The sequence below is a fragment of the Miniopterus schreibersii genome, assembly GCF_964146895.1.
Source record: "Miniopterus schreibersii genome assembly, chromosome: 7".
In the NCBI taxonomy this organism is placed as follows: domain Eukaryota; kingdom Metazoa; phylum Chordata; class Mammalia; order Chiroptera; family Miniopteridae; genus Miniopterus; species Miniopterus schreibersii.
In genome coordinates this window covers 22,134,113-22,154,783 of record NC_138108.1, presented here as the reverse complement: position 1 = coordinate 22,154,783, position 20,671 = coordinate 22,134,113, and the positions used below count along the sequence as shown (strand labels likewise).

General features: G+C 34.8%; 1 protein-coding gene across 2 annotated transcripts in view; it reads left to right on the top strand.

The window, feature by feature from the left end:
• The window catches only part of BMPR2 (bone morphogenetic protein receptor type 2), a 112,125-nt gene that overhangs the window by 85,917 nt on the left and 5,537 nt on the right, over positions 1-20,671 (top strand). For both annotated transcript variants that reach the window (XM_081142757.1, XM_081142756.1), the window contains exons 6-11: positions 1,356-1,586; positions 2,308-2,422; positions 6,355-6,515; positions 7,225-7,372; positions 10,538-10,674; positions 18,813-18,985. In XM_081142757.1, the coding sequence (XP_080998883.1) occupies positions 1,356-1,586; positions 2,308-2,422; positions 6,355-6,515; positions 7,225-7,372; positions 10,538-10,674; positions 18,813-18,985 (965 nt within the window). The remainder of the gene's footprint in view (positions 1-1,355; positions 1,587-2,307; positions 2,423-6,354; positions 6,516-7,224; positions 7,373-10,537; positions 10,675-18,812; positions 18,986-20,671) is intronic.

Here is a 20,671-nt window from a genome sequence, read left to right as displayed (position 1 = left end):
TATTCTTTAGTAGGATAAATAAACTATGGTCCCCAAACCAGAGACTGTTAAATAATAGACAACTATGATCCTCAAACTACAGAGACTGAGACTGTTAAATAATAGACTTGGTAGATTTGATAATATAAAACATTTTAAGAACCTTCCATTTGGGAGAAAAATATAATAAAGTTAAAAGCCAAATACAAAAAAAAAGTATTTCTACACAGAAACAAAGAATTGATACAGAGCTAGTATAAATCAATATGAAAGAAATAATTTGTAAAAAATGAACAGAAATGATGAATTACCAATTTACAAAAGAATTAAGTGTGGCTAATAAATGTATTATAACTAGATGTCCAATTTACTAAATTGAAAAAAAAACAACACATTAAAACCATAGGATTTTATCCTGGACTGAGTAAAAGGAACACTCCTAAACATTCCAGATTTAACCATATATTGATAAACTTTTCTAAAGGACAAGCCATCTGTTTGTAAATTTTAACCTAGAAACGGAATGAAATATAACAGATATCCTTAAATAGATGACTGTAGATCCGTAACCTATTTCAGTAAAAAGTGAGAGAAATCCCCAGAAGCCAAAAATGAAGAGAACAGATTGCATTTTGCTGGTTCTTTGTGTATTAAGTAACTTTTAATTACATTGTGGACATTAAGAATATTATATTGTGCAGACCACACCTGTGTTCTTTAGATTCTTCTGAAATGTGTTCACTTTCAGTGTGTGTGTTAGTAGGCAGTTGTCTTGGTTGGACACACTGCAAACTCATCTCAGGCGGAAGCTCAAATCTCAGTTCAGTTACTTTCTCTCTAGCAGGAATTTGTCCCATGCACTCACTAGGCTTCCCCTTCTCTGATTCTGCTTTCTGGAATTCTCCCCTCACTTTTCAGCAGCTGTGACTTTCCCAGATTCTATCCTCTTTTTCCTGGGGCCAGAAAGATGATGGGTTTTCTATTGCATTTTTAGCTGCAGTGCACAGAGCTGATGTCAGCCTGCTCGCAGGCTAAAAGCTATAAAAGTGGGTAACTCACCCTGTGCCATTCCTTTCTTCTAAGTGTTGGCTTTCCTCACAGTTTAACTCCGCTTGTTCATTCTCCAGTACTTTTAGTTTCTTTTTACAATTTTGTTCAGAGCTTATAGTTGCTCTCTTTGGGAGGTCTGGCTCTAGATGGTGCTTCCTGAGCCATATAAAATGGTGGATTTCATTAGTTCCTTGATCATGGAATAATTTAACCTTTAAGCAATAGAGAGCTGTGGCACACTTACAGACTTACACTTTATTTAGTAAATTTGATTGTTCCGTTGTGATTTGAATTAATACCTTGTTTTCTTCAAAACAAATTTACAGCTGATTGGCCGGGGTCGATATGGAGCAGTATATAAAGGTTCCTTAGATGAGCGTCCAGTTGCTGTAAAAGTGTTTTCCTTTGCAAACCGTCAGAATTTTATCAATGAGAAGAACATTTACAGAGTGCCTTTGATGGAACATGACAACATTGCTCGCTTTATAGTTGGAGATGAGAGAGTCACTGCAGATGGACGCATGGAGTATTTGCTTGTGATGGAGTATTATCCCAATGTAAGTTCTTCATTAAAATAAACTGACTTTTATATGAACAGTCAATCAGATATTCAGCAGAACCTTGCTGGTTTCCACACTGGTTACTAAGGGTCTGCAATGAGATAAGGATCTCACACCAGAATATGAATTAATCAAATCACTAGTTAACTGTTCAGTACCCCCATCCCTTGCCCCCCATCATCCTCTACCTCTCCATAAGACTTTCTTGACGAAGGAAGCGGTGCTTTGATTGACATTCACTCTGGTGCAAACTCCTTATCCCACACTGGTTGATAATAATAAATAGTTTGTGGATGAGCACCTTGAGTAGCACTGGCACATATACATTACAAAAGTCTCCTGTTTTCTACTTGTAAAACATAATATAATTTGTATTTGTACTGGTAAGAGGTACAGTGTAAAGAAAGAGTCTAAAAGACTCTTACTTTCTATCTTAATTAGAAATCAAAGAAGTATTTAAAATAAAATAACTGTTCATAGTTTTTAATATTGGAAAAATAAATATTGATAATGTTGAAATTCTTTTTTTCTCTATTTCCTTCTCTCTATCCACGGAAATGTCTTACTGACTCATTCAAGATTCTTAGATGTCATAATTTATTAGATTTCCATGGAATCCTAGCCTATGCAAATCCTTTATAAGGCTTCAGGTTACCTTCTCATGTTCAAGTAATTTAATTCTACATTTTTTTTTGGTGTATTTTTTTTCCCTATATAGGGATCTCTATGCAAGTATCTTAGTCTCCATACAAGTGATTGGGTAAGCTCTTGCCGTCTGGCTCATTCTGTGACTAGAGGACTGGCTTATCTTCATACCGAATTGCCACGAGGAGGTAAGGCAGTGAATAGAAGATGAGTGATATGTGGAGTCAAAATTAACAAAGGGACATTTTATTCATATCTTCAAAGTAAAAGTATATTTTATACATAGCAGATTTATTAATAGCCAGCCATTTGAAAGATCTGACATGAGAAATGTATTTTACAGCTAACATGAAGAATAAGAAAAGGAATTTCAAGACACTAGAGGGGTTATGGATACCATTGAGAATTTGATTAAAGCTCTGAACACTCTCCCTGCAAAGATGCACATTCAGGCATGCTGGGTGGTTGTTAATCCTTACCCAAGGATATTTTTTCCCCATTGATTTTTAGAGAGAGTGGGGGAGGGGGAGAAAGAAAGAGAAACATTGAACAAAGAGGCACATTGATTGGTTGCCTCCTATACTCGCCCTGACCCAGGGCCGGGGATTGAACCTGCAACCCAAGTACGTGCCCTTGACCATAAATTGAACCCACAACCCTTCTGTGCGCAGGCTGATGCTCTAACCACTGAACCACAGTGGCCAGGGCCGTATAGGCATACTTTAAAATTTTTTCTTTTAATACATTTGTTTTCTCACTTTGTTTCAAAGTACACATCAGAGCACAGGCACCTCTCAGTTAGCTTTGTTGCAAAAATCTGTCTTTATGCTTTCTCAAGCTTTCATCCCTTATAGCATTTTCCTGTCATACTCTAGCCCAGAACATTGGTGTATTTTTTTCAGTTTCTCTGACCTCTGTAGTGAAGAGAATCCTTAATGTATCAATTTCTTAGATCTTTGTTCCATTGTATAATAGCATGGATCATCTTTTCTAGCTGCTGCTTCATATATAAATAATTTCTCCTGAATAATTTATCAGTTCATTTATCTTGACATCTTGCTTTTCCTGAATACAGAATTGGCCAGTGTTATTACCTGTGTCAGCAACTTGATGCACTTGCTCACTTTAGTGCTTTAGCATATTAACCATTTGGACTGTGTTTCTTTACTTTTAAATATTATTATAGCTCCTTTAAAGAGCTGGCTTAGCACAGAACTTAAAATACCATCCTAATCCCTCTTGTCAAGGCTTGCCTAATTCATCAAGGTTTCAAGTCAGGCATTGGCTGAAAAGTATGATTGCCATCAAGTAAGAGTTTTATTTAAATGTGTATCTTACTCTTAAACATTACTTAATATTTTCACTAGTTTACCTTTTTTAAAAATGAAGGTGTATATATATAAGTGCTATTGCAAAAAAGTGTAGTAATTTGAACTTACGGTTTTACCTATTATTTTTAAAATAGTCCAACTATACTATACTATTTCAAAACATTTAAAAGGTCATTTCACTTTTTTTTTCAGAGAACTCTATTCTTCAGTATCTTCAGATATAACTTCTCTGTTTAGAAATTTTGTAATAAGGAATAATACTATTGTTACTTATTCAGCTGTTTTTTGCTTCAGAATAAGGAGGAGTAGAACCTATTTATTTGTAATTGGTTCTCCCTATGAATTTTTTCTTAGTGATAATATTGTAACTTATTATCACACACAAAAAAATTCCAAGAATGAACATACATAGATCACACAAACCTAACCAGAAAATTACTATTAACTAATTTATGTATATCCTTCCATGTCCTTGGTGTGCTTGTGCCATCTCTCCCATCACTCTCTGTTTTTGTATAAATATCCACAGAGAGACTATTTTTCGTTCAGGTTTTTTTAAAAAAAATACGTTTTTATTGATTTTAGAGAGAGGAAGGGAGAGGGAGAGAAAGATAGAAACATCAATGATGAAAGTGTTATTGATCAGCTGCCTCCTGCACGCCCCCCTACTGGGGATCTAGCCCAAAACCTGGGCATGTGCCCTGACCAGGAATCAAACCATGACCTTCAGGTTCATAGGTCGATGCTCAACCACTGAGGCATGATGGCTGGGCTCATTCAGGTTTTTATTTTTCATAATTAATATTATGTCCCTTCTTTCCTTTGTGATATTTGCCTGGTGCAGTGCTGCTCTCCAGGGCAAAATCATTGTATATTCTGCTCCTTTCTATGTAACATTCCCCACAGCCCAAATAAAAAAGATTAAAATGAATACTGAAGGGATCTTTAAAGGCAAAAACAATCTCAAAAGGACAGTCTATAGTTTTACTCTTTGTATTGGTGATGAATGCTATTTTGTCTCATATTTTTTCTTCTTTTCTTTCCCGGTTTCTCCTTTGTTCCCTTTTGTTTTCTTTCTGTTTTTTTTTTTTATAGTAGCAGAAAGTACTGCTCAGGTTTCCCCTCTGGCTCTCTTACTGAGTCATTGCACATTCTCCCCATTATTAACCTGTTTTCCATAATGTGTAACATCTTCTAGTTTAAGTATTGATTTGATATTATTAGTATACAGACATTTTCCAATGTCTCTATAAATTTTCTTATGTAAATATCAGCTTGAGATTATACCACATATACTTACATTGTTGTTTCATTCAGATAAGGCACAAAGCTCTTTTAGGGGTTAAGTTGAAAGTGGGAAGGGGAGAAAATGAGAAAGAAATCAACTCTTAGATAAAGAAACTTGGTAACTACTATTTTTTTCTTCCAGTTGTGCTATTGAGATATATATATATATATATATAGTGAAAGGAATCATTATCCTCTGTCTTTAGTTTCATTGTTGGTGAAATTGCAATCTAATACTCCTTAATGACAGTAATAAATATAAATACTGAGTCTATTTGTGCCTCAGTATAAACACCCAATAATCATCATTGACTTTGTTTGAATTGCTGTATTTCTTTGTATACCTAGTGAGTTATTTTAAATTTTAGAAATTGTACTAGAATTTTTTTTTATTTCAAGAGCTACGGTCCTAATGTAAGATTTATATGAAGTTTCCTTACAGAGAGGAAAAAAATATGTGTTTTTGATGAGGGGCTTAAGCTAGATACATTCTTAGTCAGCATGCATTTTCTCTGGAATTCAGGAAAAATATGTTCTTTCTGTCTTCACGGAACATAAAGTCTAGTGATAAACAAGTAATGGAATAAGCATAATAGTGCTTTGCTTCTCTGTAAATTCAGAAAACAGATTTTCATATCTTGCTGAGAAATACCAGCTCCACCACTTGTTCTTCCAGTCTATTGTAAAACCGTTTCTAGTTTGATTTGAAGAACTGAGGTGGGCTTAGAAACATGGCTGAACCTCAGGGCAGAACTGGGATGTTCCGTCTCAGGTTTGATCTGTTAAGCTATAGGAGAAAAGTGTAAGATACATACACAAATTGTGGAGGCATGTCAGTTTTTTATTGATACTTGTTTTAGATGTGTTGACTTTTGTTGTTGTTGTTGTTTATACCAAATATCCCTTTCTCTTTTGCCTCCTTTTGCTACCCTAAAATAGCGATTTTCAACCAGTATGCTACAAGAATTTTTAAAACATGCAATACCTGACTATTTAGTCAAGTGCACTGACCTCTCTTTCTTTAGATTATCAAATAAAAAAATAACAGCCAACACAACAATGGCAATCCAGTGTGAATGAATAAAAATTATACCTTTTTTTTGGTCAGATCAGCAAATAATATAATAGGTTTTTTTTGTGTGCCACAGAATTTTAGTAATTAGTTTATAAGATGAGAAAGGTTGAAAATCACTGCCCTAAAATGAAGAGAAAAAAACAAGTGTGTATTAAAATTAGAAGCAATAGCATGTTGGCTACTAGTTGCAACTTAAGTTTAAAGTTTAATTATACATATAACAGGAGTTATGTTGTAAAAATATAACTGAAAATAGTGATGATTGCAAGTTGAAATTTTTATTTATGTCCTTGATATTAGAAAATCAATAGGTAGAAAAATAATACTACCTTTTATATTTATGTAGCAGTCCCTATTACTTGGATTCTCATTTCTTGTCCAATAGTGCTGTTTAAGCATTAATGAATATTTGAAATTACCCAAACAGATCATTATAAACCTGCAATTTCCCATCGAGATTTAAACAGCAGAAATGTCCTGGTGAAAAATGATGGAACCTGTGTTATTAGTGACTTTGGGTTGTCCATGAGGCTGACTGGAAATAGACTGGTACGCCCAGGGGAAGAAGATAATGCAGCCATAAGTGAGGTGAGTGTATACAAAAGGAATCAGATGGGCAGAGTTTGAAAACATTATGAATTGCATTTAAGATCCACTAACAACTCAGGATAATTATCCTTATATGCTACCAACTATAGCATACTAGGAATTACAAAGTTAAGAAATGCCAAAGACACTGCATAAAGTTCATCAGTTCATTATGGAAGTCACTGCCATTCCAACTCATTTTTGATAAGCATTAGGAGGAAGTTTGTAGGAACTGATTTTTGAAGCAAGAGTGAAACTGTCAAGGTGAGATAGAACATAGTCACCTTCTGATGATCACTATTACAACATGGAAGATGTCTTTCCCTGGCCTTTTTTTCTGCATTTACATTTACAGGTCTATACATATATTTATATTTTTTGTGAATTTTTAAAAATATTAAATGGTGTACATATTGTTTTGCAGTTGTCTCACTGTGTCTTAGAGGTTTTTTTACATTGATATGCAATGGAAGATCTAGCTCATTCTTTTTTATTCTGTTCAATAGGATGTTTTTACCACAGTTTAATTATTCAAGGAGGGCATTTTATAGATTGAAAAATAAAGTATAAACAGTTTCAGTAACATGGTTAGAGTCAAATAACTTATCAATAACATCTTGGTGATCTGAAATTGAAATTGATGTATAATTTCTGTCTAATGTGTATGCTTTTTATTCTAATTCCAAAAAATGTTGCGCTAATTTATCAGGTTGGTACAATCAGATATATGGCACCAGAAGTTCTAGAAGGAGCTGTGAACCTGAGGGACTGTGAATCAGCTTTGAAACAAGTAGACATGTATGCTCTTGGACTCATCTATTGGGAGATATTTATGAGATGTACAGATCTCTTTCCAGGTAAGAGATCTATCAAAAATTGATATATGAATATGATGTGAAGCAGTTACATCTTGCTTTCTACCTGTATTTTTTTTTTTTTTTTTTAATGTATCTTTATTGATTTCAGAGAGAGGAAAGGAGAGGGAGAGAGAGAGAGAGCTAGAAACATCAATGATGAGAGTCATTGATCGGCTGCAGCCCACAACCCATTGATCGGTGCCCTGACCGGGAATCGAACCCTGATCGCCTGGATCCTAGGTCGACGCTTAACCGCTGAGCCACGCCCGGCCGGGCTCTACCTGTATTATTATTTTTTAAATTTATCTTTATTGTTGAAAGTATTACAGATGTTCTCTTCTCACCCCACCCCCCTTCATTGACCCCTTCTACCCCTTACCCCCTACCCCAGGCCTTCACCACACTGTTGTCTGTATCCGTGGGTTATGTATATGTGCATATAAGTTCTTTGGTTAATCTCCACCCACTCACCCCCACCTTCCCTCTGAGATTTGTCAGTCTGTTCCATGCTTTACATATAATTAAGTCCACATTTGTGTTTTTACTTTCATTTATACCTTTAGTTTAGTGCCATCTAGTGTTCAGAAACATTATTAGCCAGAAGGAAAAACCTTTTTAAAAGGACTCCATGTTTGCTTCTGAGTGCGATTTAATTAGTTGCTCACAATAACTTATCTAACCATGTTTAGTTTGGTCTCTGATTGCTTTAGCAATCATTTTCCTTATGCACCCTCAGAGCATTTGATAAGCTGTATTTACATTGTGTCCTGAATTGACTCGGTAAGGAATTAGAAGCAGTGAATTATCCATTGGAACTCTTTTGTCTTTCTTCCTTTCTTTTAAATTCTCTCTTCTTGCCTTCCTGCCTTCCTTCATCCTTTGAATGAAAAAACGTTCATGTAATGTGAATTCTTATTTGAACCTTACTTATAAGTTTATAATTTTTCTTCTTTTGTTAGGACTTTTTATATCAGTGTCATAATTGTCATATAGAAACTTTACTATATGGTGTATAAAATGATTTGATACATTTGGTCTCTATTTTATAGGAATCACACTATTAAAAGCATAGAAAAAGGAGGGTATAGGGTGATAAATGGTGATGGACAGAAGTTAGGGGGGACTTGGGGTGGTGAATGCACAATACATTATACAGATGATGTGTTGTAGAATTGTGCGCCTGAAACCTGCATAATTTTGTTAAATGGTGTCACCCCAATAACTCAATAAAAAGGAAAAAATATTAGCAAAATGAATGAAAAAGGTATCTCTATTACAAAGGAAGAATGAAATGCTGCCAAGTTTATATAAAGGAGGGAGAAGGAAGGAAGAAAAAAAGACAAGAGAAAGAAAAAGGAAGAAAGAGAACAAGTATAATTTAAGAAAGGGACTGAAAATTCCTAACTACTTAGAGGCATAATTAACAAACAGCAAATAATGTGAGAAGCAAGGAATGGCATCTGATAGTCTTAGATATTTTATCTGTTTTGGACAGTTTGAAAGAATGGGATTATAAAACTTCCCGTGAGCAATTCAGTGATTATAAAGTTTTAAGGCAATCCAGTAAGAGTAACATCTTCCATGATAATGCTGTCATTAACATTCATCTTTGTGTTTTCAGTGCCTAACACAAAGTTATCTCTAAACAAGTATCTATGGAACAATTAGATTTAGAACCATGAAAATTTAATAGTTCTTAGTGTTATTTAAATCACAAAACAAGATTGTGCATTAATTTCATTTAGCAAGTTTTCTCATTGTAATTTAGACCTGATTAAAACATACAAGTAAAAATTGTGTATTTTTACTTATTCTACTAACCCAGCATATGAAGAAAAAATAACTAGTAAATAACACTTAGAAGGTATTATGTGGGTTGTGTATATATGTCAAAGAGATAAGATATACTAGTAAATATCTTACAGTTTATATGTGATATGGGTTGAGGTTTTTATCATAGGAGGTTTCATGAGAGTGATATACTAACTGGCAACATTAAGTCCTCTAGTTTTGTCTTTCAAGTTCATTGTTAATGTTTATTGATAAAAAATAAGTATCTGCTGAAATGTTTAGAGTATGTGAAAATATCACTTGTATTTATAGGTAGTACAATATTCTCCAAAATTTTAGGCTATGCTACATAGATTATAGAATTACTCTTTGTAAATATTTGTACTATTGGTGGAAGACAGTGTTTTACAGCTTCTTTTGAATATTCAAATTGAAACATAAGACTTAAATTACATGTTTTGTAATATACTTTCTACCTCAGTCATTATAACTTTTATATTATCTTCATGTGAGTGAAATAAGGAAGGATGAACATTTCCATTTTGCTGAGGAGAAAAATGAAACACAGAACAGTTAATAACTTTTCCAGGGTAGAGAGGAAGCCAAGATTAGAACCTAAAGGCCTTAAAGTGTTGGTCCCAGAGGTCTTCTGTGTAGCTCAATATGTTTATTAAATTTTATTTGATCATATTTTGTAAAAACAATAAGCTTCTCATTACAAGCCCCTGATTGTGCTTATTAAACAGTGGTAGAATCCTTAATGATATTTAAAATCCTTGATTTAGATGGTTTGATAAGAGGAATTAAAAAAAAATAAGTATATTGATTTTTCTGTCAAATGGCCATTATCATAAAAATTTTTGTGACATTTGATACAATCTGTCTGTATTATAACAGAGCAAATGGTATAATTCAACATGATGACTGTATAACCCTCCCAGCTATGTTTGGTTCTGTAGCTGTGTTTGTTGTACTAGATCCTGGACATCTCATATTCACTACCCTTGATCCCTGTATGGGATAAGAATTCAGGCATATTTTCAATGTAGTACATATATGAAATAATCTTTTCCCTCCAAATTTAGTAATGCTAGAAACCATTTAAAAATAGCTTTTCATCATTGAAACTACTGTTTAACTTATTGAAAAACATTTAATTTATCAAACAAAGACTATTTTAAGTGAAAAATTTATTAATAATGCATTAAACCCACAAAAGGGTTTCTTTAGGATTTCCAAATATGCCTGAAAGGGTTAAAAAAAAAAAAAAGATTGTGACACAGTTTCTTTGCTTGCTTAGTATCAGAAATACTTCTGTTATTATATCATTTTCTGATAGACATCTTATTCTGTCCTTTTAAAAAAAATTCACAGGTGAATCTGTACCAGAATACCAGATGGCTTTTCAGACAGAAGTTGGAAACCATCCCACTTTTGAAGATATGCAGGTTCTGGTGTCTAGGGAAAAACAAAGACCCAAGTTCCCAGAAGCTTGGAAAGAAAATAGCCTGGTAAGAAAAAACTAAATTATTAAAAAGACAGCTTATGAACTGAGCATGTTTTAATGTAGTTTGAAGCAAAAATAGACTTAATAATGTTAATAGTTTTTTAGAGTTGTCTAATACCAGAAATCCAACTTGATTTTTGTTGTTATACATTTACAAATATTTCAGTATAAAAAAGTCCCCCTTTTTGGTTCAGTTTCAGTTTTTTCCAAGTATAAAATAGTATTTAGAGAGACTATTTTGTGTGAAGTTTGTCAGATTGGGTAATAACTGGAATAATTAACAAGTTACTATTTTAAACGTTATTGAAATTCCATCTTACTCTCTTGAGAATGGTACCAAAAATGTTAATTAGTGCAGACTTACATATTCAGTTGCTAATAGAAACTTAAGCTACACCAAAAAGAAACCAAGCAAGGTACAGCCTATAAATTCTGCATATTAAAAATGCAGCTCACAACATTGAACCATCTTCAAAGGCTTCTGTCATTTCAGTAAATTGTTGCTGTGACACTAAAAACATCTTACATTTGCATACACAGATGTACCTACGCATTCTGTCTCGTACAGTTTTTTATTATATAAATAGGATTATCTCATTTTCCACTATCATTTCTGAAGCTTTATTTTTTTTTATTATGGGCATTTTTTTATGTCAATACATATAGATGCTTATCTTTCTCGCCATTGGGCCGGTATTCTATTGTACAATATATCATAATTACCCCTTAGTGATGAAAGTACACTGTATTTTTTATTTGAAGCAGCTTTTTGAAAGAATTAAAGTTATACCTATGATAGTAAACAAAACCTGATTAAATAGAAGGGCATAAAAAAGGAAATGGAAAAGCCTACCTGCCCCTACCACCACTCCTCAGAAGTAACTCCTTTTAACATTGTTCTGTGGTTTTTGTCTTTGTATTTAATTTTCTCTTCTAGAAGTTACCATTATAACTCTACTATATGTATTCTTATTTATTATCTCTCATTTACCCTCTCCTAGTTTTGTAATAGTGTATCTATTAAGTATTTTTTGTTTTGTCTGCAGATCTAAAAATTTAAGTAAAATAAAACATCAGAATTTTGCAGAATTATGATTATGTAAACATGCACTGCACAGCACAGTATTGTGCTTGGGCTCATAGAGAAGGAAATAAAAATACTATGTTAGTGTAAACCCCTGCCACTTGAGGAAGAATGTTTCAGAAGTCACTATCCACTGGCTTCTCTTTGATCTTTTTCATCATCTTTTTTTTCTTTCTTCTGTATAGGTTCTACTACAAAGGAACATTTTAAAAAAATCTCATTCTCTTTCTTGTAAATCATTTTTTCTTTGAGGATGTTCCTCTTTAAGTTATGTGCACGGGTAGTAAACATTATGAATCCTTACACATTCAAAAATGTTTCTCTCTTGCCCTCACATTTGAATAGTAATAATTCACATATGTTGTTCTCTCATTTGAATAATAATTAGGTAATAGTTTCAAGATCAAAATAATTTTTCTCACAACTTTGAAACCACTGCTCATTTGTCCTCTAGCGTCCCGATGTGTTAATGAGAATTCCAGTGCCAACTAGTTTCATTCCGTTGCTTTTTGTTTTATTCTCTTGTTTTCTTTTCTCTATAAGCTTTTAGGCCTTTTACTTTATCATTGGAATCATGAAATTTCACCTGAATGTATGTAGGCATGGATCTTTTCACACCTTTTGCTTTGTACTGGACAGATTTTCAACTTGAAAATTCAGAAGTTTCTTCAATTCAGAGGAATTTTCCTATATTATTTTAAAAATTATTTCCTCTCTTTCATTTCTTCCTTCTGGAATTCCCATTAGACAGATATTGGACCACTTGACATTTCAGGTCTCAGTTCTTTTCCTGTATTTACCAATTTTTTTGTTGTACATTGTTGAAGATTTACTCAGCTTTACCTTTCAAATCACTCATTTATTTTCATCTTTAGCATTCTACTTGTTATCTGTTCATTAAAATTTTACTTTCCACAGTCATACTTACAACTTTTAGAAATTTTTATTGTTTGCTTTTTTTCAGAGCAATCTGTTCTTGTTTTAAGAATGGAATAGCAATTTCATTATCTCTGAGGGTATAAATTTGAATATTTTTCATACTTTATACAGTTTTCTTGATTTATAGTTAAAAACAAAAGAAAAAAATTTTATTAAGCAATTTTAATCTTTTTACTATGTATTTTCACATTTTAATTTTAGGTTATCTTGGTAGGATTAGAATATTTTCATTCTGGATCATGACTTATATGGGGATGGTGACATGTCCAGGAGAGGCTAGAGAGATGTTATATTTCCATACAGATTTAGATTGTATATTTTCTCCATTGGTCATCTTTGTCAGGAGATTACCTTCGAGGAAGGCTTCTACTTCAAATGAGATTTCAGTCTTCTTCAAGTATGAGGAAATTAAAGACCTCTTTCCAAGCACATATTCCCAAGATTGCCTCCAAACGGTAGTCCCTGCTATGGGAAGTGGGACAGATCTTTAAGAGGTCCCTGGCAGCAGGTGAGAGGTGGAATCCTTCACAAGGATTCATTAGGTGTGCCAGCCTCACAGTAAAGCATCCCTCAAAGAAAAAATATCTTTGTGAAATTTTACCTAGTGAAATACAACTTCATCTTCCTTAAATTGCTTATTTCACCAGAGAAATTGGACTCATGATTTTAAAGTATCTCTTGGCAACCCTACCATTATGGGATATGCATCATATGCATATTTACTTGAAAACTTTTTACTCCAAATTTAGATTAGGTTGCTAAGTAAGGGATAAAGTAATACTTGGTTCACTTCCAACTAATCCATTTAACTTTAATGTGCTACAGTCCATAGAACTGCTTGTCTGCAGAGACAATCCAGGATTAGAGTTAGATAGCAAGAGCATAGCTTATAAAAACAGAAATTCTCATGTCTAAATGCAGACACTTTTTTTTTTTTTTTTTTAATATATCTTTATTGATTTCAGAGAGAGGAAAGGAGAGGAAGAGAGAGAGAAACATCAATGATGAGAGAGTCATTGATCAGCTGCCTCCTGCACGCCCCGGACTGGGGATCAAGCTGCAACCCGGGCATGTGCCCTGACCGGAAATCGAACCCCAATCACCTGGATCCTAGGTCGATGCTCAACCGCTGAGCCACACTTGGTTGGGCTAAATGCAGACACTTTTGCTTCATAGTTGCATTGAAATAAAATAAAAAAAAATTTATAGTAACAAAACTCAGAATCTTTCAAATATTAATGAATCTAAAAACTAGTTTTAAAAACTGCTAGGGACCCAAACATAGATCAGTCAGTAAATGGGGGAAGAACAGTTTTCCGAGGAAAATTAAAGTACAGAAAATACTTTCTGAGGAAACTGAAAATGTTAACCATAGTTAACGCTGAATATTGGGTTTATGAATAACTTTTTTTCCTATAGTTTCAGAATTTATAGTAAAAGTGTAGTATTGTAACAATCACATGTGCAGTTTAAGGCTGCTTTTTTTATATTAAAATATTTCAAATTAGAAAAACAAAAAATTATAGGCCCTAGTTTTTTGTTAATAGCTTCTTAAAAAGATATGTGGGGTTTTTTTTATTATTTATTTCAGAGAGAGGAAGAGAGAGGGAAAGAGAGATAGAAGCATCAATGATGAAAGAGAATCATTGACTGGCTGCCTCCTGCACTCCCCCTTCTGGGAATTGAGCCTGCAACCCAGGGCATGTGCCCTGACTGGGAATTGAACCATGATCTCCTGGTTCATGGGTCGAAGCTCAACCACTGAGCCATGCCAGCTAGGCAAGCTTTTTCTCATATGTAAAACATTGAGGTATACTTTGTTCAACTACATCACCAATTCTTCATATTTTTCATTTCCCCCCCAATTCTTACCCATTTCTTTATCTGTCTTGAATACTGGCTTGTTCTCTTTCCCTTCCTAAAATCCCTTTGTCCAGTTTCTCTTTATTCCTTAGTCTTAGTTCTGCATAACCTTTTGCTCATCAACTTTTATATATTGTTGCATAAAAGTTTGGAGTTGGTTTTTTCCTTTAGTCTTTTTCTTTCTCCACCCATTAAACCCAGTCTTCTAAAATGTACTATTTATTCCAGAAGCTACCAATTCTTTTTATATTTACTTATTTTTCCATTTTCTCTCTCGACAAAATCTGCAGACTCTAATGTGATCTAGAATTCAGCATTTTTCATACTTCCCCCCCCACACACAACCTACATTAAGAAATACATGTCCATCCTGGCTGGTGTGGCTCAGCGGTTGAGCATCAACCCATGCTCTGGGAGAGTGGGATCCGATTCCTGGGCAGGACACATGCCTGGATTTCGGGCTCGATCTCCAGCAGGGGGTATGCAGGAGGCAGCCAATCAATGATTCTCTCTCATCACTCATGTTTCTGTGTCTCTCCTCCTCTTCCTAAAAGTAATAAAAATAAAAGCAGTATAATATGTAATAGTTTTTAAAAAAAAAAAAGCATATTCACATCATGACACAGTGTCGTAAGGTAATGCTTAACCTTACTATCTACTCTACATCTTGGTATTTTCTATTCTAGTCTAGAGTATTTCAGTTTGGGGAGTTGATAGTCTTTTATTTTATTTATTTATTTATTTATTTATTTACTAAATTTGTCTTTATTGTTGAAAATATTACAGGTGTCCCATTTTTCCCCCCCAATTGACCCCCTCCACTTCGCTCCCACCCCCTCCCCAGGCCTTCACCCCGTCATTGTCTGTGACTATGGGTTATGCATATGTGCATATAACTTCTTTGGTTAATCTCTTCCCACCCTCCACCCCCCTTCCCTCTTCCCTCTGAAATATGATCGCTTGTTACATGCATCAGTGTCTCTGGATCTATTTAGTTCATCAGATTCTTTTGTTCATTAGCTTCTTGTTAAAGAAGACCCTTCAACATTTCCTGTAGTGCTGGTTTGGTGGTGATGAACTCCTTTAGCTTTTCCTTGTCTGAGAAGCTCTTTATCTGACCTTCAATTCTAAATGATAGCTTTGCTGGGTAGAGTAATCTTGGTTGTAGTTCCATGTTTTTCATCACTTTGAATATTTCTTGCCAGTCCCTTCTGACCTGCAAAGTTTCTGTTGAGAAATCAGCTGACAGTCGTATGGGTGCTCCTTTGTAGGTAACTAATTGCTTTTCCCTTGCTGCTTTTAAGATTCTGTCTTTGTCTTTAACCTTTGGCATTTTAATTATGATGTGTCTTGCTGTGGGCCTCTTTGGGTTCCTCTTGTTTGGGACCCTCTGTGCTTCCTGGACTTGTAAGTTTATTTCTTTCCTCAGGTAGGGGAAGTTTTCTGTAATTATTTTTTTCAAATAGGTTTTCAATTTCTTGCTCTTTTTCCTCTCCTTCTGGCACCCCAGTAATATGAATATTGCGCCTCTTGAAGTTGTCCCAAAGGCTCCTTATGCTATCTTCATATTTCTGGATTCTCTTTTCTTTTTGCTCTTCTGGTTGGGTGGTTTTTGTTTCTTCATGTTCCAAATTGCTGATTTGATTCTCAGTGTCCTCTACTGTTGATTCCCTGTAAATTATTCTTCATTTCTGTTCCCATAGCCTTCATTTCAAGTTGGTACTTATTATGTCATCAATTTTCTCAATTATTTTCGTCATACTCTTACTAAGATCCTTGAGCATCCTTATAACCATTATTCTGAACTCTGTATCTGTTAGCTTGCTTTGATCTATTTCATTTAGTTCCTTTTCTAGAGATTTCTTCTGTTCTTTCCTTTGTGACATGTTTCTTTGCCTCCGTATTTTGGCTGCTTCCTAGTGTTTGTTTCTATGTATTAGGTAGAGCTGCTATGTCTCCTGGAATGTGTAGAGTGGTTTTGTGTAGTAGGTGTCCTGTAGGGTCCAGTGGCTCAGCCTCCCAGTCACCTGTGCTGGGCCTTCTAGATGCTCCCCTTTGTGGGCTGTGTGCACTGTCCTGTTGTAGTTGAGCCTTGGTTGCTATTGGCGTCATTGGGAGGAACTGACCCCCAGACCAGTCAGCTGTGAGGACCAGCTGCAACTACAGCCAGAGAGCTGGTGTGCTGGAGACACCCCTATGGAGCAGGATTTACTTCAGTGGAGCTTTGATGTTCACCAAGTGCACCCCTTGAGTGTGTCACTTGTGGATGTGGTAGGGTTGTAATCCAGCGTGGTCGAGTCTGACCACCAGGTGCACTGTCTCTGGGGCCTCCCTGGAGGTGCAAAGTCAGCCTGTGCCAGTGCCTTGCCCAGGGCCACCCAGCATGAGCTAAACAGTTGCTGAGTTCTTACTATGTATCAGACTGTTCTAACACATTTGATTCTTATGCAAAGTATCGTCCCCATTTTTCAGATATAGGAAAAGAGGCCCAAAGAAATTAGGATATATGGCTAATATAAGCAGCAAAGCAAAGATCAAAACCCAGGCAGGGTAGCTCTACAGATGACATATTATTCCTACACTGATGGCCTCTAAATTATGCTGCTAGACCACAGCCTAGTGGATAAATGGGTGTTGTTATAAAAGTTGCAAGTTGATTGTGTTTTTGAAGAAAATCTATTACACATTCCAAACAATGTTAAAGTAATGGTTGGTAAGTTATTTGCACAGGTAAATATTTAGAAGTAAATTATTAATGTTAAATTGAGAAATGGAATAATTAGAAAAATAATTGAAAGGTTGGCTATAAATAGAACTCTGATAGTCCTAGAAACAATGATTTGGTCAAGTGAAAGTTGTCCCAGAAACAGAGTAAAGCAATGCTGAGCACCCCAAAATAAGGAAAAAAGTAGGTAAGATTATTATTAACTTCTGTTATTTATCAACAGTGATTCTGCCTTTAAAATTGGAAATTTCTTAGAGGTAGAGACCAGGGTTAGTGGTTACCACAGTCATCGTCCAGTACAATGCTTGATGAATGTCTTATTTTTTTGTCTTATTTTTGAAAAAGAATTTTAACAAACTATTTTCCAACCATACAAATGGAAAGTAATAAATTCATCCTCATTCAGCATATCTGTTTCCTCAAGATATAGACAACAGCCAATACTCAGGTTTTAGCTACTTGGATTTTGGTGTTTATGAGCTCTCCTGGGGCAGCAGTTGGCGAATGGGGACTCTTTACAATAGATAGTGCTTCGTAATTGGAAAGGAAAGGGTCCCCTTCAGTTTTGTGTTGAAGAGTGTCCAGATTTTTGCTTTAGAAAGATTACAGGTTATGCACTTTACCGTGTTGCACTTCATGGTTAGTAATTAATGTGAATAAAACTATAAAGGGAAAATGGGTGGTTGATGGCTAAGGGTGGGAGGGAAGTTTCCTTTTTGACCTTTTAAATTTAGTGATACCTACATATATTACTTATCTAACAAAGGTATTTAATTAAATGTTTTTCTTGCATGTAATAAAAATTCAAACAAAGAGTTCAAACAATAATTATTCTTTAGCAATACAAAAAATATGCAGTGAAAACTCTTCCACTCACCTCAGACATTCAAAAACTCCTCCAAAGAAACAACCACTGTTAAGTTCCTGTTGTAGACTTCCAGAAATTTCTATGCATTACAAGATTGTATGTTTTTATATTTTTTTCTAACATAGAAATGGGATTTACTATACTCCTTAGCCTTACTATTTTTTATTTAGCTTTTGATACTATCATTGAAACTAGTTTAAAGAAGAAAATGCCAAGCCTTTAAGTTTTACAGTTGGAGTGAAGCACTCTAGGAGTAAAGGAGAAAAGGCTCAGCTAGAAATTGAAGATAACCTGGTGCCAGTATTCCATCAAACTCAAATTATTTTTGAAGTGGAATTAGTGGCTATTGATCGAAGTAACAGTGCAGTGAGTCAACAATGTCAAAAATCTGTGGCCTTGAAGAAACATATATAATTTATTGCAGCTGCTTACTCTTAGGCATAATTCTTCAAGGAGTTAAGTGAGAGCTTCCTTTCTTACTTGCTACTCACCATTTGAGAAATGTAACCCTTTACAAATCTCTGAAGTCTAAAAAATTTTATTACAGTTATGTAAAATATTTGTTAAAGAAAACTGATTTTTCTTCTACCTTATATCACTAAAAAACTCAATACTTTTTAAAATTTTTTTAAGATACACTGTTTGGCATGTGCTTTATTACAGGCAGTGAGGTCACTCAAGGAGACAATCGAAGACTGTTGGGACCAGGATGCAGAGGCTCGGCTTACTGCGCAGTGTGCTGAGGAGAGGATGGCTGAACTTATGATGATATGGGAAAGAAACAAATCCGTGAGCCCAACAGTCAATCCAATGTCTACTGCGATGCAGAATGAGCGGTAAGACCCAGAGGGGATTGGCATCCATCAGTCAGTATTGAAAACAGAGACCAAACAGAACAGGAAATAAATACTCTTAAACTAATCTAGTAGTACAGTGATTAACTTACCCAGTCTAAAGTTGTAATTTTTCTTTCAATGTTCCCATTCTTTTTTTTTTCTTTTTCTTTTTTTTAATATTCACCCACGGTTATTTTTTCCATTGCTTTTCAGAGAGAGTAGAAGGGGGGGGAGAGAGAGAAACATCGGTGTGAGAGAGACACATTGATTGGTTGCCTCCCGCACACTCCCTGACCAGGGCCAGGATCGAGCCTGCAACCGAGATACGTGCCCTTGGCCAGAATTGAACCCGGGACCATTCAGTCCATGGGCCTACGCTCTAACCACTGAGAAAAACCGGGTAGGGCCAGTGTTCCAGTTCTTTCACTGAAGATTTTTGTTTGATATAATTGCTAGATGAAATCTGTGGAGGTTTTAATATGTAAAGATATAGTAAAAGAGGTTAGTTTTTCTTTATTAATGCTCCAACTTCCTTACAGTAATGAAGGTAAAATATTCTCATAGTTCCAGAAGTTTATAAGCACTTCTACATATATTGTCATATTAATTTTTTGTTATTAATCCTCCTTCCCCTACTGTTTGTTTGTTTTTTAAAAGAAAATGGAACTATGACCTTGCCTATGTATCTAACCTGTTTCACTGGAGACTATTGTTTCCAGGCTTCTTATCCAGTGTTCTTTCTTATAGAGTATACTGCTACTACTTTTACATGAAAGCAGTTCATAAGGTCTTTTCATTCCATTATGAACATTATTTTATGAGACCATTTTTTGTTTTGTTAGAACTATGATTTTTGGTTCTAAATAAAAGGGCTTTAAAAAAAATTCCTAAAACTTGGAACTTTCAGACTGTGTCACTTGTGTTTCTTTGTTTCACATTTGGGGAAAAAGTGTTCCCACAGATTGGTCATTTTATCCAGTATATGTTAAAAATCTTCAGAAAGGCACCAAGGAAAAAGTTACCAGAGGTAATTTAGATAAAAATATACTTGAGGCCCTGGTTGGGTAGCTCAGTTGGTTAGAGCATTGTCCTAATATATCAGGGTTGCAGTTTCTATCTCTGGTCAGGGCACATTCAAGAAGCAACCAATGAATGCCTAAATGGGTGGAACAACAAATCTCAATCTCTCTCAGTCTCTCTCTCTTCCTTTCTCTCTGTTCCCCTCTCTCCCTTCACCCCATCTCTCTAAAAAATCGATCAATAGATAAAAAATACACTTGATTCTTGAATCATTTTCTGTGTTATTTTTATTCTATTTTAAGAGCAATTTGTATTATGAACTATAGACCAAAAATTGGGTGTACACTACTTATGTTTAGGTTAAATTAACTTCAGCATATAAACCCTTATGCTTTATATATCAGCAAGTTAAGGAAGGTAGAAACTAGCAATTCTAAATATAAATTTTCTCACTTTACACATACTATAGATAATCTCCTACTTTCTTCTCACCTTTTTATTATCTGTGTGCTCTATTATGCTATTTGTACCCCTCTCAAGAGTCAGCTACTTTAAGTGTTTTTGAACTTTCCTTGAATGGTAAGAAGAGACCCTTGATACTTCTCCTTTATTTTGGCCATTTTTTTGCCTTCTGTGTCATTCAGTTCTACCCCTACATGCTTCCTC